The 14254-nt window shown below is 46.2% G+C and overlaps 1 protein-coding gene across 1 annotated transcript in view; it reads left to right on the forward strand.

Annotated features, from left to right (window-relative positions):
• The window catches only part of itga10 (integrin, alpha 10), a 172929-nt gene that overhangs the window by 77271 nt on the left and 81404 nt on the right, over positions 1–14254 (forward strand). Inside the window, exons 8-9 of the mRNA XM_069940600.1 lie at positions 4131–4281; positions 6787–6952. Coding sequence (XP_069796701.1) covers positions 4131–4281; positions 6787–6952 — 317 coding nt within the window. The remainder of the gene's footprint in view (positions 1–4130; positions 4282–6786; positions 6953–14254) is intronic.

Here is a 14254-nt window from a genome sequence, read left to right on the forward strand (position 1 = left end):
TCAGGCCCAAAATGCTGGTAATATCTTCACCTGCAAGACTGACTGAGTTCTTTCAGCATTTCGGTGATCTTACAACAATCATAGCATCTGAAGACTTTCCCTTTTTACTCTATTTATATATAACCATAATTTTGGGCCTGAGAGACCTTGACGAGAGGCTCTGGGTCCAGCTGAGTCCAGGTCTGGGTCCTCCTGAGTCAGGGTCCTTCTGAGTCCGGGTCCTCTTGTGTCTGGCAGTCTGGGTCTTCCAGAGTCTGACTGAGTCCTCGTCTGGCTGAGTCTGGGTCCTCCTGAGGCTGGAACCTGCTGAGTCCATGTCCTACTGAGTCTGAAACCTGCTGAGTCCAGGTCCTACTGAGTCTGAAACCTGCTGAGTCCAGGTCCTGCTGAGTCCGGATCCTGCTGAGTCCGGATCCTGCTGAGTCCGGATCCTACTGAGTTCAGGTCCTGCTGAGTACAGGTCCTGCTGAGACCAGGACTAGCTGGATCTGGGTCCAGATGAGTCCAGGTCCTGCTGAGTCCAGGGTCTGCTGAGATTGGGACTGGCTTCAGGACATGCTGAGTCTCCCCAGTATCTTTGTGTATTTGTGCTTCCACTAATTCTCACAGTGTGGCTTTCGCGCAAACAGAGGAACTACTGACATGGTCTTTGCCCTCAGACAGCTCCAAGAAAAGTGCAGAGAACAAAACAAAGGACTCTACATCACCTTGTTAACCTCACCAAAGCCTTCGACACCGTGAGTAGGAAAGGGCTTTGGCAAATACTAGAGCGTCTCGGATGCCCCCCAAAGTTCCTCAACATGGTTATCCAACTGCACGAAAACCAACAAGGTCGGGTCAGATACAGCAATGAGCTCACTGAACCCTTCTCCATTAATAATGGCATGAAGGAAGGCTGTGTTCTCGCACCAACCCTCTTTTCAAACTTCTTCAGCATGATGCTGAAACAAGCCATGAAAGACCTCAACAATGAAGACGCTGTTTACATCCGGTACCGCACGGATGGCAGTCTCTTCAATCTGAGGCGCCTGCAAGCTCGCACCAAGACACAAAAGCAACTTGTCCGTGATCTACTCTTTGCAGACGATGCCGCTTTAGTTGCCCATTCAGAGCCAGCTCTTCAGCGCTTGATGTCCTGTTTTGCGGAAACTGCCAAAATGTTTGGCCTGGAAGTCAGCCTGAAGAAAACGGAGGTCCTCCAGCAGCCAGTTCCCCACCATGACTACCAGCCCCCCCACATCTCCATCGGGCACACAAAACTCAAAACGGTCAACCAGTTTACCTATCTCGGCTGCACCATTTAATCGGATGCAAGGATTGGCAACGAGATAGACAACAGACTCGCCAAGGCAAATAGCGCCTTTCGAAGACAACACAAAAGAGTTTGGAAAAACAACCAACTGAAAAACCTCACAAAGATTAGCGTATACAGAGCCGTTGTCATACCCATACTCCTGTTCGGCTCCGAATCATGGGTCCTCTACCGGGATCACCTATGGCTCCTAGAACGCTTCCACCAGCGTTGTCTCCGCTCCATCCTCAACATTCATTGGAGCGACTTCATCTCCAACATCGAAGTACTCGAGATGGCAGAGGCCGACAGCATCGAATCCACACTGCTGAAGATCAAACTGAGCTGGGTAGGTCACATCTCCAGAATGGAGGACCATTGCCTTCCCAAGATCGTGTTATATGGCCACCAAGACAGAGGAGCACCAAAGAAGAGGTACAAGGACTGCCTAAAGAAATCTCTTGGTGCCTGCCACATTGACCACCGTCAGTGGGCTGATATCGCCTCAAACTGTGCATCTTGGCACCTCACAGTTCGGCGGGCAGTAACCTCCTTTGAAGAAGACCGCAGAGCCCACCTCACTGACAAAAGACAAAGGAGGAAAAACCCAACACCCAACCCCAACCAACCAATTTTCCCTTACAACCACTGCAACCGTGTCTGCTTGTCCCACATCGGACTTGTCAGCCACAAATGAGCCTGCAGCTGATGTGGATATTACCCCCTCCATAAATCTTCGTCCGCGAAGCCAAGCCAAAGAGAAAAGAAAGAAGAATTCTCTTGATCAGAGGAACAGATAGGATGGCAGGAGGCAGTGGGGGAGGGGAAGCCCTTGTGACTAATGGATCTCTGAAGTCACAGCTTGGCCCAGGAGCCTCGCTGCTGTTAGAGCGGTTGCACTGATCGGGGCTTGGTTCCAGTCGCAGCTGCGGTCCAACTCAAAGCACTCTCTGTTGCTTGGCTGCAGCCCAGTCCTCAGCAGGAACGTGACCCTGCGGCACCTCCCTGACCTCCGCTCCAGGGCAGCCTGCTCGGCGGGTCACCCCTGTTCCACAGAAAGAGCCCATTCATTGGCTCACAGCAATTGGGACCAGTTAACACAAAAAAGCTGCCTCTCAACCCCATGGCTGCAGACACATGTACATCAGGATAAAAACAGAGAGGGGGAGAGAGAGAGAGTGTATGTGTGTGTGTCTGTTGTTGCACTCTAGAATCGCAACATATTTGTATGTGTGGGAGGGTTACAAGCCCAGAGGACCCCAAAACCCAGCAGTAATAGATATTCACCAAGACAAATGGTTACTTGAACAAAAGTTGCTTTTAATTATCTTTAAACATGAAAACAGGATCAAACTTTAACTTATCACTATTAAGTTACTTAACCTAACTTAACCCCTTTCTAATTCTAAGCGCACATGTATGTAATGTGTGTGTAAGTTCAGAAAAGTTCTTTAATTCACAGTCCAATCTCACTTCTCATTCCTCCAAGTTCACGGGTTGCAGGCAATTCTTATACTGTGCACAGAATTTAACATTTATAAAGTTCATCAGGGTTTGATGCTTGAGAATGGTTACTGCTCAGGAAGGTTCTTGTCAGTTTTCATAGAGAGATTTGTTGTGCGATGGACACCTAGCCACTTCAGTGTCTTGCTGATGAAAATTGCCTCCTTCAGTGTTCTCCAGATGATAACCCCTTTCTTTCAGGTCACGACAGTGCCTTTTTGTTTCTCTTATTCCAAGTGAAACATTAGACAGCCAGTCCTCTCCTCTTGCATGAACCACAAGGGCTTTGACCAGGCTGAATCAAGCACTTACAACCCATCTTCCAAATGGGATTTTCCACAAGCTTGCCAGCTTGTCCTGTTCCAGTCCCAGCTGCTGTTGCTGGCTGTAACACTGTAGAAGTGATGTGTGTGTGTGTGTCTCTCTCTCTCTCTCTCTCTCTCTCTCTCTCTCTCTCTCTCACTTTCTCACACACACACCCACACACACAGAAAAAACCTGTTTGACTCTCTCTGTTTTCTAAACCACACGACCCTCTTAGAACAGCTCCAGACAATCTGTGGCTCCGACAAGATCTTTCATCTGTTGCCTTTTGTAAACAACAATCCATTAGTGAAGTCTCTTGGGCACTCTCCAAAGCTCTTGCAAATACTGTTGGCCCCGATATGTCCAGCATTAACAGAACTCCAGCACTTTAAATAAGATCTGTTTTAAAGTGTTTGTATGTGCCCTACTCTAACAAACCTTTCCCAATATATCTCCCAAAAACATATCTATATACTCTATCACAGGAGTCACGCCCAAAAATAGACTTTATTCACAATAAATTATTTACAAACGCAAAACTGTTCAATGTCTAATCCCACCCTTAGTTTGTATCTGCGGAGGGAGGTTACTTTGAGCTGGGTGACCAGGGTGCCTGCCTCAGCACCTTTCCCCTTTCCTCCAGCTCCGTCTCTTCCCCCCTCCTTCCCCTTTCACAGAACCAAAAACCACCCCCTCCCCAATCAATCCTCACCCTTACTCTTCCACCCCCTCCCCATCCTCTTATCATATCCAATTAACATTTTGTCTACTGGTCCCACTCTGCCCTTCTCTCCAGCCTTTTTAATTTAGATGCCTGTCTGCTTTTTACTCACACCTGTATAAAGGGCTCAGGCCCAAAACGTTGCTGATATATCTGCACCTCCTGTGGACGCTGTGAGATAGCTTGAGGTCCTCCAGCATTTCAGTGATTTTACTACAGTCACAGCGCCTGTAGATTAGACTGTTTTACACCTGCCTCGGCTGCTCTGACTCATCCTGACCATTGCAATTCCCTCCATGCTTCCATCAGCTCCGAGGCCTTCAGCCCTGAACGAGGCAGTCGGGTGGGAGCCGCCAAAGTGATGGTCGTTGTGACGGACGGAGAGTCTCACGATGGGCTTCATCTTTCCGAGTCCCTGGCAGAGTGTGAGAAACGCAACATCAGCCGTTACGCCATCGCGGTAAGTGTCTGCAGCCTAGGCCACAACGGTTAATGCTCCTTCCATTTCACCCCATTGATCTGACTATCTGTTCCTTTATCCCTTGTGCAGCATCTCAGATCCAGCTCTCAGGCCCTGTCACTCAATAATCTTTCCTCCCAGCCCCCAGCATCTTGTGTCAATGGTGCTGTCATTGTTAATACTGGTATGTGTATAATTTGCCACATGCTGGTAAATTGGAGGTTATCCACTTTGGAAGGAAAAATGGAAGATCAGAATATTATTTAAATGGCAAGCAATTTGCAACATGCTGCCGTGCAAAAGGATGTGCTGGTGCATGTATCGCAAAAGGTTGGTCTGCAGGTATAGCAGGCTTTCAAGAAGGCAAATGGAATGTTGGCTTTCATTGCTAGTGTTACGAGCCCAGAGGACCCCAAAATCAAGCAGCAATAGATTAATGGTTACTTAAACAAAAGTTGCTTTTAATTATCTTTAAACATGAAAACAGGATCAAACTTTAACTTATCACTATTAACTTACTTAACCCCTTTCTAATTCTAAGCGCACATGTATGTAATGTGTGTGTAAGTTCAGAAAAGTTCTTTAATTCACAGTCCAATCTCACTTCTCATTCCTCCAAGTTCACGGGTTGCAGGCAATTCTTATACTGTGCACAGAATTTAACATTTATGAATTTTCACCAAGCTTTGATGCTTGAAAGGTAAATGGTTACTGCTCAGGAAGGTTCTTGTTGGTTTTCAGAGAGAGATTTGTTGTTCGCTGGACACAACCTGATCCCTTCTAATCAACCACGCCAGTGTCTTGCCAAAGAAACTTGCCCCATCAGGGTTTTCCAGATGATAACCTCTTTCTTTCAGGTCACCAAAGAGTTCCTTTTTGTTTCCCTTATTTCAAGTAAAGCATTAGGCAGCCAGACCTCTCCTCTTGTATGGACAACAAGGGCTTTGACCAGGCTGAACTAAGAACTCACAACTCGTCTTCAAAATGGGGTTTTTCCACAAACTTGCTAGCTTGTCCTGTTCCAGTCCCAGCTGCTGCTGACTGTGAAACTGCAGAACTGTATTCTCTCTCTCTCTCTCTCTCTCTCTCTCTCTCTCTCTCTCTCTCTCTCAGAGAAAAACCTGTTTTGCTCTCTCCGCCTGCAAAACCACATGACCCTATTAGAACAGCCAACTGCCCTCAGACAGCCTGCGGCTCCGAACCTAATCCTCTGAGTCTTTCATCTATTGCATTTAAAAACAACAATCCACTCGTGAAGTCCCTTGGGCACTCCCCAAAGCTTTTGCAAAGGCACTCGGAGCCGGCCTGTCTAGCTTGAGCAGAGCTCCAGTATTTTAAATGCGAATGTCACACTGGAGGGATTGAATTTCGGAGCAGGGAGGTAATGCTGCAACTGTACAAGGTACTGGTGAGGCCACATCTGGAGAACTGTGTGCAGTTCTGGTCTCCTTACTTGAGGAAGAATGGACTGGGTTTGGAGGTTTACCAGGTTGATTCCAAAGATGAAAGGATTGGCCTACGAGGAGAGATTGAGTCGACTGGGTCTGTACTCACTGGAATTTAGAAGAATGAGAGGGGATCTGATAGAAACATATAAAATTATGAAAGGTTTGGATAAGATAGAGGTAGGTAAGATGTTCCCATTGGTGGGGGAGATCAGGACTAAGGGATGTAGCCTCAAGATCCAGGGGAATAGATTTAGGGCGGAGATGAGGAGGAACTGCTTTTCCCAGAGGGTGGGGAATGTGTGGAATTCACTGCAGTTGAGGTGACCTCAGTAAATATATTTAAGACAAGGGTGGATATATTTTTACATAGTCGGGGAACTAAGGGATATGGGGAAAAGGCAGGTAGGTGGAGATGAGCCAATCATCAGATCAGCTAAGATCACATTAAATAGCGGAGCAGGCTTAATGGGCCGGATGGCTGACTCCTGCTTCTATTTCTTATGTTCTTATTTTCTCACGCTGCCTCCCAGTATCTCTGTCTCCTCCAGTGCTCAGGGTGGCTGTCCTGTGAGTTCCACCACACTCCCAGTGACTCATCTCTCTCTCTCTCTCTCTCTCTCTCTCTCTCTCTCTCTCTCTCTCTCTCTCTCTCTCTCTTTCTCTCTCTCTCTTACTGTCCATAATCCTACTGATGTTAATCATCCCCCTCCCATCTCCCTCACACCTCTTCCCCCTCTGTTCCTTGTCACAATGTTCATCTAATTCCTCATTCAGCTGTGTTCCACATTACTCAAATCCATAAGACCATAAAACATAGGAACATAAATAGACCATTCAGCCCATTGTCTGCCCCGCCATTTAATCATGAGCTGATCTATTTCCCCACTTTGTCCCACTGACTGGCCTTCTCCCCATAACCATTGGTACCCTGATTAATCAAGAACCTATCAATCTCTGCCTTAAAGATAGCAGCAAGAAGGGTGCGTGGCCAGCAAGATGGGGTTCCTTTATGATGTTGGCTTCTTTTTCTGAGATTAACCCAGTGTCCAACCTGCAGGTGCTCGGTCATTATATCCGAAGACACAAAGACATCGAGACCTTTATCAGGGAAATCAAATTTATCGCCAGTGACCCTGATGAGAAACATTTCTTCAATGTTAGCGACGAGGCTGCTCTGAATGATATTGTTGATGCCTTAGGAGACCGAATATTTGGGTTAGAAGGTAAGGGACACACCAGACCCTGGGTGTGCATTTTCATCTTCGAGATTCAAGGTTCCTTCTATTATCATGTACAGGTACACAATCCTTTATCCAGATACCTTGGGGGACAGTGTGTTCCGAATTTTGGATTTTTCTGGATTTCAGAACAAAGGCCAGCTGCCCCAGACTTAAGCCCACCCAAATTGTGCTGCCGTATCCACCCCCTTCCAGTCACGCAGCTGTCTCTCTCTCCCCCGCCAACCTGAGTCGCGCTGTCATCTCTCTCTCCCCCCCCACTGAATCATGCTGCCGTCTCTCTCCCCCACCGCCCACCCGAGTCACGCTGCCGTCTCTCTACCACCAGCCCGCCCGAGTCGCATTACTGTCTCTCCCCCCTCGCCCATCCGAGTCGCACTGCCGTCTCTCCCGTTCCCCCCCCCCCCCACCCGCCCAACCTCATTGTGCTGCTGCCTCTCTCTCCCTCCACTCTACCAGCACCAGGAAAAAATGCCGGTTTTTGGAGCTTTCCAGATTTTAGATGTCCGGATAAAGGATTGTGTACCTATAATACATTAAAAATATAATCTATATGATCTACTTCAACTTCTGCCTGCTGTAAGGTAAAAAAGAAAGTCGCCATGAACATTGGCCAACACCCCTAACAATAGGAGAAAGAGAAGCAAAAGAGTGTCTGTGGATTCACCTCCAGTGCTCTTGCAGCCTCTGCAGCCGCATAGACTCCTGTTTGATCTATCAGCAACCTGAGCTCCAGATCAAACCTCCGACATGACCAGGAAGCCTCACCACCCGAGGCCCTTTGGGAGCCCTTCTTGCCCTGTCAAATTTTTATTGAAGTTCCACATCAAAAAATACAGAGTACGTAGAAATACATAAGAAAAGTCAAAAAATAGAACTTTGCACTTAGATCATACCAGTTCATCCACAGTACCCGCATTCTCAATTAAACAGTCATTTTGTAGCGACTACTTCGGTCGAGCTACTAAAGTAGCACACATACCTCGGGCTAGTCAACACAGGACTGTTTATTTGGGCTGTACATGTTTCTTTTATATCCCTCCCGTCCTGGGCTCCGTGGGATGAGGTGGTGACATCACTATGTGTCTGCCGCTCATTCGCGGAGCTGGCACATTTAAATTAAACACAGTGGGGGCCCCTCACTTTCTAGCAGGAGGCACAGCAAACCAACATGCCAGCGGTCCGGCCTATGGCTCCATGTGCCCACCGAAGAGATGCGCTGGCGACGATTCATGATACTGTGTTGTGCACCTACTCAGCTCTCTATATGGCTGCTACACCCCCCCCCCCCAGAATTGTCGCCCAAAACCAAAATACTGGCCGCATGCACCTTAGGTGGATGGCTTTGTCGCCTGGGCTAGAGGGAATGAATGGGTGAAGTAGGATCCACATGGGCAGGCTCGAGTCTGTTCAAAGTATATACAACCCGTCCTTCTTAATCTTGTGGAAAGGGCCCTCATACGGTTGTTGCAACGGTGCTCCTTGGACCTATCTGTGCACAAAATCAAAGTCAGCGTCAAGGAGAGGTAGGGGCACATGCCGTTTAGGGGTTCCATGCCAGTTGTTTGGAATAGGTTTGCTGACTGCAACATTACGGCGAAGCTGCTGAAGGACGTGGAAGTGAATGGAATCGAGAGGTCTGTACCATAAACCATCTCCGCGGATAATGCAGGCAAGACTTCCTTGGGAACAGTGCGCACTCCCAGTAGAACTCATGGTAACTCATCGACCCAACTGGGGTGTCGGACCTTGAGTGCAGACTTGCAGACTTGAGTTGTCCGTGAAAATGTTCCACAAGGCAGTTGGACTGCGGGTGGTATGCTGTAGTGTGATACAGAAGTGTGCCACGAAAGCGTGCAAGAGCAGTCTATAACACAGAGGTGAATTGCCCTCCACGATCTGAAATTATGTGTGTCGGGACACAAAAGCTAGAGATCTAATTGACGATTAATGCTCTGGTGCATGACTCAGTGTCACTGGATGGCAACAGGATGGCCTCTACGATTGTTAGGAGGTATCTCATGTCTTGAGATACTGGCAATGGTGCGACTAGGTCCACATGGACATGTTCAAATTGCTGGTGAACCTCCGGGCAAGGTTGGAGAGGTGTCTTGATGTGCTGTTGAATTTTTGAAGCTGGCAGGAGGTGCATGTCTGGGCCCACTGCACAATGTCTTTTTTCAGTCCATGCCATACGTATTTATTCGGCATGAGCTTGATAGATGTTCTGACAGACGGATGTTTTTATATTGCACCAGTTTATCATCCCACTTAAAGTATATGTTCCGGTACCTTCTCACCTATTTTATCTAGTTCTATCTTAGTCCAGTCTGGTTTTTCCCTTGTCTGGTAAAAATCAGATAAATACCTTAATTGTGTGGCTCTATAATAATTTCTAAAATTTGATAACTGCAAACCACCTTGACTATACCTCTCTGTTAATTTATCTAATGCTACCCTTGGTTTCTTCCCTTTCCACAAGAATTTCCTTATTTTTCTCTTTAGTTCATTAAAAAAATTTCTGTTAAGGGAATTGGTAACGTTTGAAATAATTATTGTATCCTTGGGAACATGTTCATTTTAATGCAGTTCACCCTCCCTATCAACGTTAACGACAGTTCTTTCCATTGTTCTAAGTCTTCCTGCAATTTCTTTATTAGTGGTTGATAATTTAGTTTGTACAAGTGGCTTAAATTATGATCTAACCTGATCCCGAGGTATCGGATTGCTTGTGCTTCCCATTTAAATGGTGATTCTTTTTTAAATTCTGTATAATCTGCATTACTCATTGGCATCACTTCACTTTTATTTGCGTTGATGTTGTACCCCGATATTTCTCCATATTCCTTCAATTTATGATGTAATTCTTTTATTGATATCTCTGGTTCTGTTAAGTATACTATAATATCATCTGCAAATAAGCTAATTTTATACTCCTCCTTTATTTTTAACCCTTATTTTATTTTCTATTCTTACCAGTTCTGCCAAAGGTTCTCTTGCTAAGGCGAACAATGTGGAGGGTAGTGGATATCCCTGTCTAGTTGACCTACTTAATTTAAATTGATTTGAATCATATCCATTTACTGCAACTTTCACCTATGGTCCATTAAACAATGCTTTAATCCAATATATATATTTTTCTGGTAGACTGAAATTCTGTAATACTTTAAATAAGTAGTTCCACTCTACTCTGTCAAAAGATTTTTCTGCATCTAAAGCAACAGCCACTGTTGGTTTCTTATTTCCTTGAACTGCATGAATTAGATTAATAAGTTTACAGACAATATCTGCTGTTTGTCTTTTCTTTATAAATCCAGTTTGATCTTGTTTTACTATTTTTGGTACACAATCGGCCAATCTGTTTGCTAATAATTTCGCTATTATCTTATAATCTGAGTTAAGTAGAGATATTGGTCTATATAATGCTGGTGTTAATGGATCCTTCCCCGTCTTTGGTATTACTGTAATTATTGCTGTCTTACATCAAAGTACTTGAGCTGGCAGAGTCCACAAGCATTGAATCCATGATGCTGAAGACCCAACTGCGCTGGGTGGGTCACGTCTCCAGAATGGAGGACCATTGCCTTCCCAAGATCGTGTTCTATGGCGAGCTCTCCACTGGCCACCGAGACAGAGGTGCACCAAAGAAGAGGTACAAGGACTGCTTAAAGAATTCTCTTGGTGCCTGCCACATTGACCACCACCAGTGGGCTGATATCGCCTCCAACCGTGCATCTTGGCGCCTCACAGTTCGGCGGGCAGCAACTTCCTTTGAAGAAGACCGCAGAGCCCACCTCACTGACAAAAGACAAAGGAGGAAAAACCCAACACCCAACCCCAACCAACCAATTTCCCTTGCAACCGTGTCTGCCTGTCCCACATCGGACTTGTCAGTCACCAACGAGCCTGCAGCAGACGTGGACATACCCCTCCATAAATCTTCATCCGTGAAGCCAAGCCAAAGTTCAAGAACAGTGGAGCCCCCAGAAAGAGGTTCAATGTTGGAAACTTGCAGTCAGATGTAGTGAGAGGAAACTTCCAGGCAAACCTCTAAGCAAAGCTCGAGGATGCAAACTGCCTCACGGACACGTCTCCTGAAACCCTCTGGGATCAGCTGAAAATGGCCATACTGCAATCCACTGAAGAGGTACTGCGCTTCACTTCCAGGAAAAACAAGGACAGGTTTGATGAAAACAACCTGGAAATCCAGGAGCTGCTGGCAAAGAAGCGATCTGCCCATCAGGCTCACCTTGCAAAGCCTTCCTGGCCAGAGAGAAAATGAGCCTTCCGTCTTGCATGCAGCCACCTTCAGCGCAAACTCCGGGAGATCCAAAATGAGTGGTGGACTAGCCTCGCCAAACGAACCCAGCTTAACGCCGACATTGGCGACTTCAGGGGTTTTTATGAGACACTAAAGGCGGTGTACGGCCCCTCACCCCAAGTCCAAAGCCCTCTGCACAGCTCAGATGGTAGTCCTCCTCAGTGACAAGATCTCCATCCTCAATCGATGGTCAGAACACTTCCAATCCCTTTTCAGTGCCAACTGCTCAGTCCAAGAATCCGCCCTGCTCCAGCTTCCTCAACAACCCTTGAGGCTAAGGCTGGATAAGGACCTTACACGGGAAGAGACATATAAGGCAATTGAACGACTGAAAAGTGGCAAAGCAGCAGGTATGGATGGAATCCCCCCAGAGGTCTGGAAGGCTGGCAGCAAAACTCTGCATACCAAACTGCATGAGTTTTTCATCCTCTGCTGGGACCAAGGAAAGCTGCCTCAGGACCTTCGTGATGCCATCATCATCACCCTGTACAAAAGCAAAGGGGAGAATTCAGACTGTTCAAACTACAGGGGAATCACGCTGCTCTCCATTGCAGGCAAAATCTTCGCTAGGATTCTCCTTAATAGACTAATACCTAGTATCGTCGAAAATGTCCTCCCAGAATCACAGTGTGGCTTTCGCGCAAACAGAGGAACTACTGACATGGTCTTTGCCCTCAGACAGCTCCAAGAAAAGTGCAGAGAACAAAACAAAGGACTCTACATCACCCTTGTTGACCTCACCAAAGCCTTTGACACCGTGAGTAGGAAAGGGCTTTGGCAAATACTAGAGTGTCTCAGATGCCCCCCCAAGTTCCTCAACATGGTTATCCAACTGCACGAAAACCAACAAGGTCGGGTCAGATACAGCAATGAGCTCTCCGCACCCTTCTCCATTGACAACGGTGTGAAGCAAGGCTGCGTCCTCGCACCAACCCTCTTTACTATCTTCTTCAGCATGATGCCAATAAAGACCTCAACAATGAAGACGGTCCGGTACCGCACGGATGGCAGTCTCTTCAATCTGAGGCGCCTGCAAGCTCACACCAAGACACAAGAGCAACTTGTCCGTGAACTACTCTTTGCAGACGATGCCGCTTTAGTTGGCCATTCAGAGCCAGCTCTCCAGCGCATGACGTCCTGTTTTGCGGAAACTGCCAAAATGTTTGGCCTGGAAGTCAGCCTGAAGAAAACTGAGGTCCTCTATCAGCCAGCTCCCCACCATGACAACCAGCCCCCCCACATCTCCATCGGGCACACTGAACTCAAAACGGTCAACCAGTTTACCTACCTCGGCTGCACCATTTCATCTGATGCAAGGATCGACAAAGAGATAGACAACAGATTCGCCAAGGCAAATAGCACCTTTGGAAGATGACACAAAAGAGTCTGGAAAAACAACTACCTGAAGAAACACATAAAGATCAGCGTGTACAGAGCCATTGTCCTGTTCGGCTCCGAATCATGGGTCCTCTACCGGCATCACCTACGGCTCCTAGAATGCTTCCATCAGCGCTGTCTCCGCTCCATCCTCAACATTCATTTGAATGACTTCATCACCAACATCGAAGTACTCGAGCTGGCAGAGTCCACAAGCATCGAATCCATGCTGCTGAAGACCCAACTGCGCTGGGTGGGTCACGTCTCCAGAATGGAGGACCATCGCCTTCCCAAGATCGTGTTCTATGGCGAGCTCTCCACTGGCCACCGAGACAGAGGTGCACCAAGGAAGAGGTACAAGGACTGCTTAAAGAATTCTCTTGGTGCCTGCCACATTGACCACCACCAATGGACTGATATCGCCTCCAACCGTGCATCTTGGCGCCTCAGAGTTTGGCGGGCAGCAACCTCCTTTGAAGAAGACCGCAGAGCCCACCTCACTGACAAAAGACAAAGGAAGAAAAACCCAACACCCAACCCCAACCAACCAATTTTCCCTTGCAACCGCTGCAACCGTGCCTGCCTGTCCCTCATCGGATTTGTCAGTCAGCAGATGTGGACATACCCCTCCATAAATATTCGTCCGCAAACCCAAGCCAAAGAAAGACATGAATCTGGCAAGTTTTGTGTTTCTTCTACCTGTTTCATCACTTCCAGGTGAGGAATAATTAATAACTCTTTAAATGTTTTATAAAATTCTATTGGAAATCCATCCTCCCCTGGTGTTTTATTGTTCGGCAGCATTTTTAATATATCTTGTACTTCCTCTTTTTCAAATTGTTTGTTTTGTTCCTCTTCTTGCAATTTTGGCAGTTCAATTTTAGCTAAAAACTCATGTATTTTATCATCTTACCCCTCATTCTCAGTTTGGTATAATTGTTCATAAAATTTTCATTAATCTCTGTTGGGTTATATGTAATTTATTTGCCCTTTTTCCTTCATGCCAATACAGTTCTTTTAGCTTGTTCTGTTTTAAGTTGCCAGGCTAATATTTTATGTGTTTTTTTTCTCTCAGTTCGTAATGCTTTTGCTTTGTTTTCATTATGTTCTTCTCCACCTTGTACGTTTGTAATGTTTCGTATTTTATTTTTTTGTCCGCCAATTCTCTCCTTTTCATTATGTCATCCCTTTTTACTAATTCCTTTTCTGTACTTACTATCTCCCTTTCCAACTGCTCTGTTTCCCGATTGTAATCCTTTTTCATCTTAGTCACATAAGTTATTATCTGCCCTCTAATGAAGGCTTTCATTGCATCCCATAATATAAATTTATATTTCACTGATCTTTGTTTATTTCAAAATATGTTTTAATTTGGCGTTCAATAAACTCCCTGTATTCTTGCCTTTTAAGTAGCATTGAGTTTAACCTCCATCTATATGTTCTTGGTGGGATGTCCTCCAGTTCTATTGCTAATAATAGGGGTGAATGATCTGATAGTAGTCTAGCTTTATACTCAGTTTTCCTAACTCTCCCTTGAATATGGGCTGACATCAAAAACATATCAATCCTTGAGTAAGTTTTGTGCCTAC

Source organism: Narcine bancroftii, chromosome 5, assembly GCF_036971445.1.
Source record: "Narcine bancroftii isolate sNarBan1 chromosome 5, sNarBan1.hap1, whole genome shotgun sequence".
Taxonomy (NCBI): Eukaryota; Metazoa; Chordata; class Chondrichthyes; order Torpediniformes; family Narcinidae; genus Narcine; species Narcine bancroftii.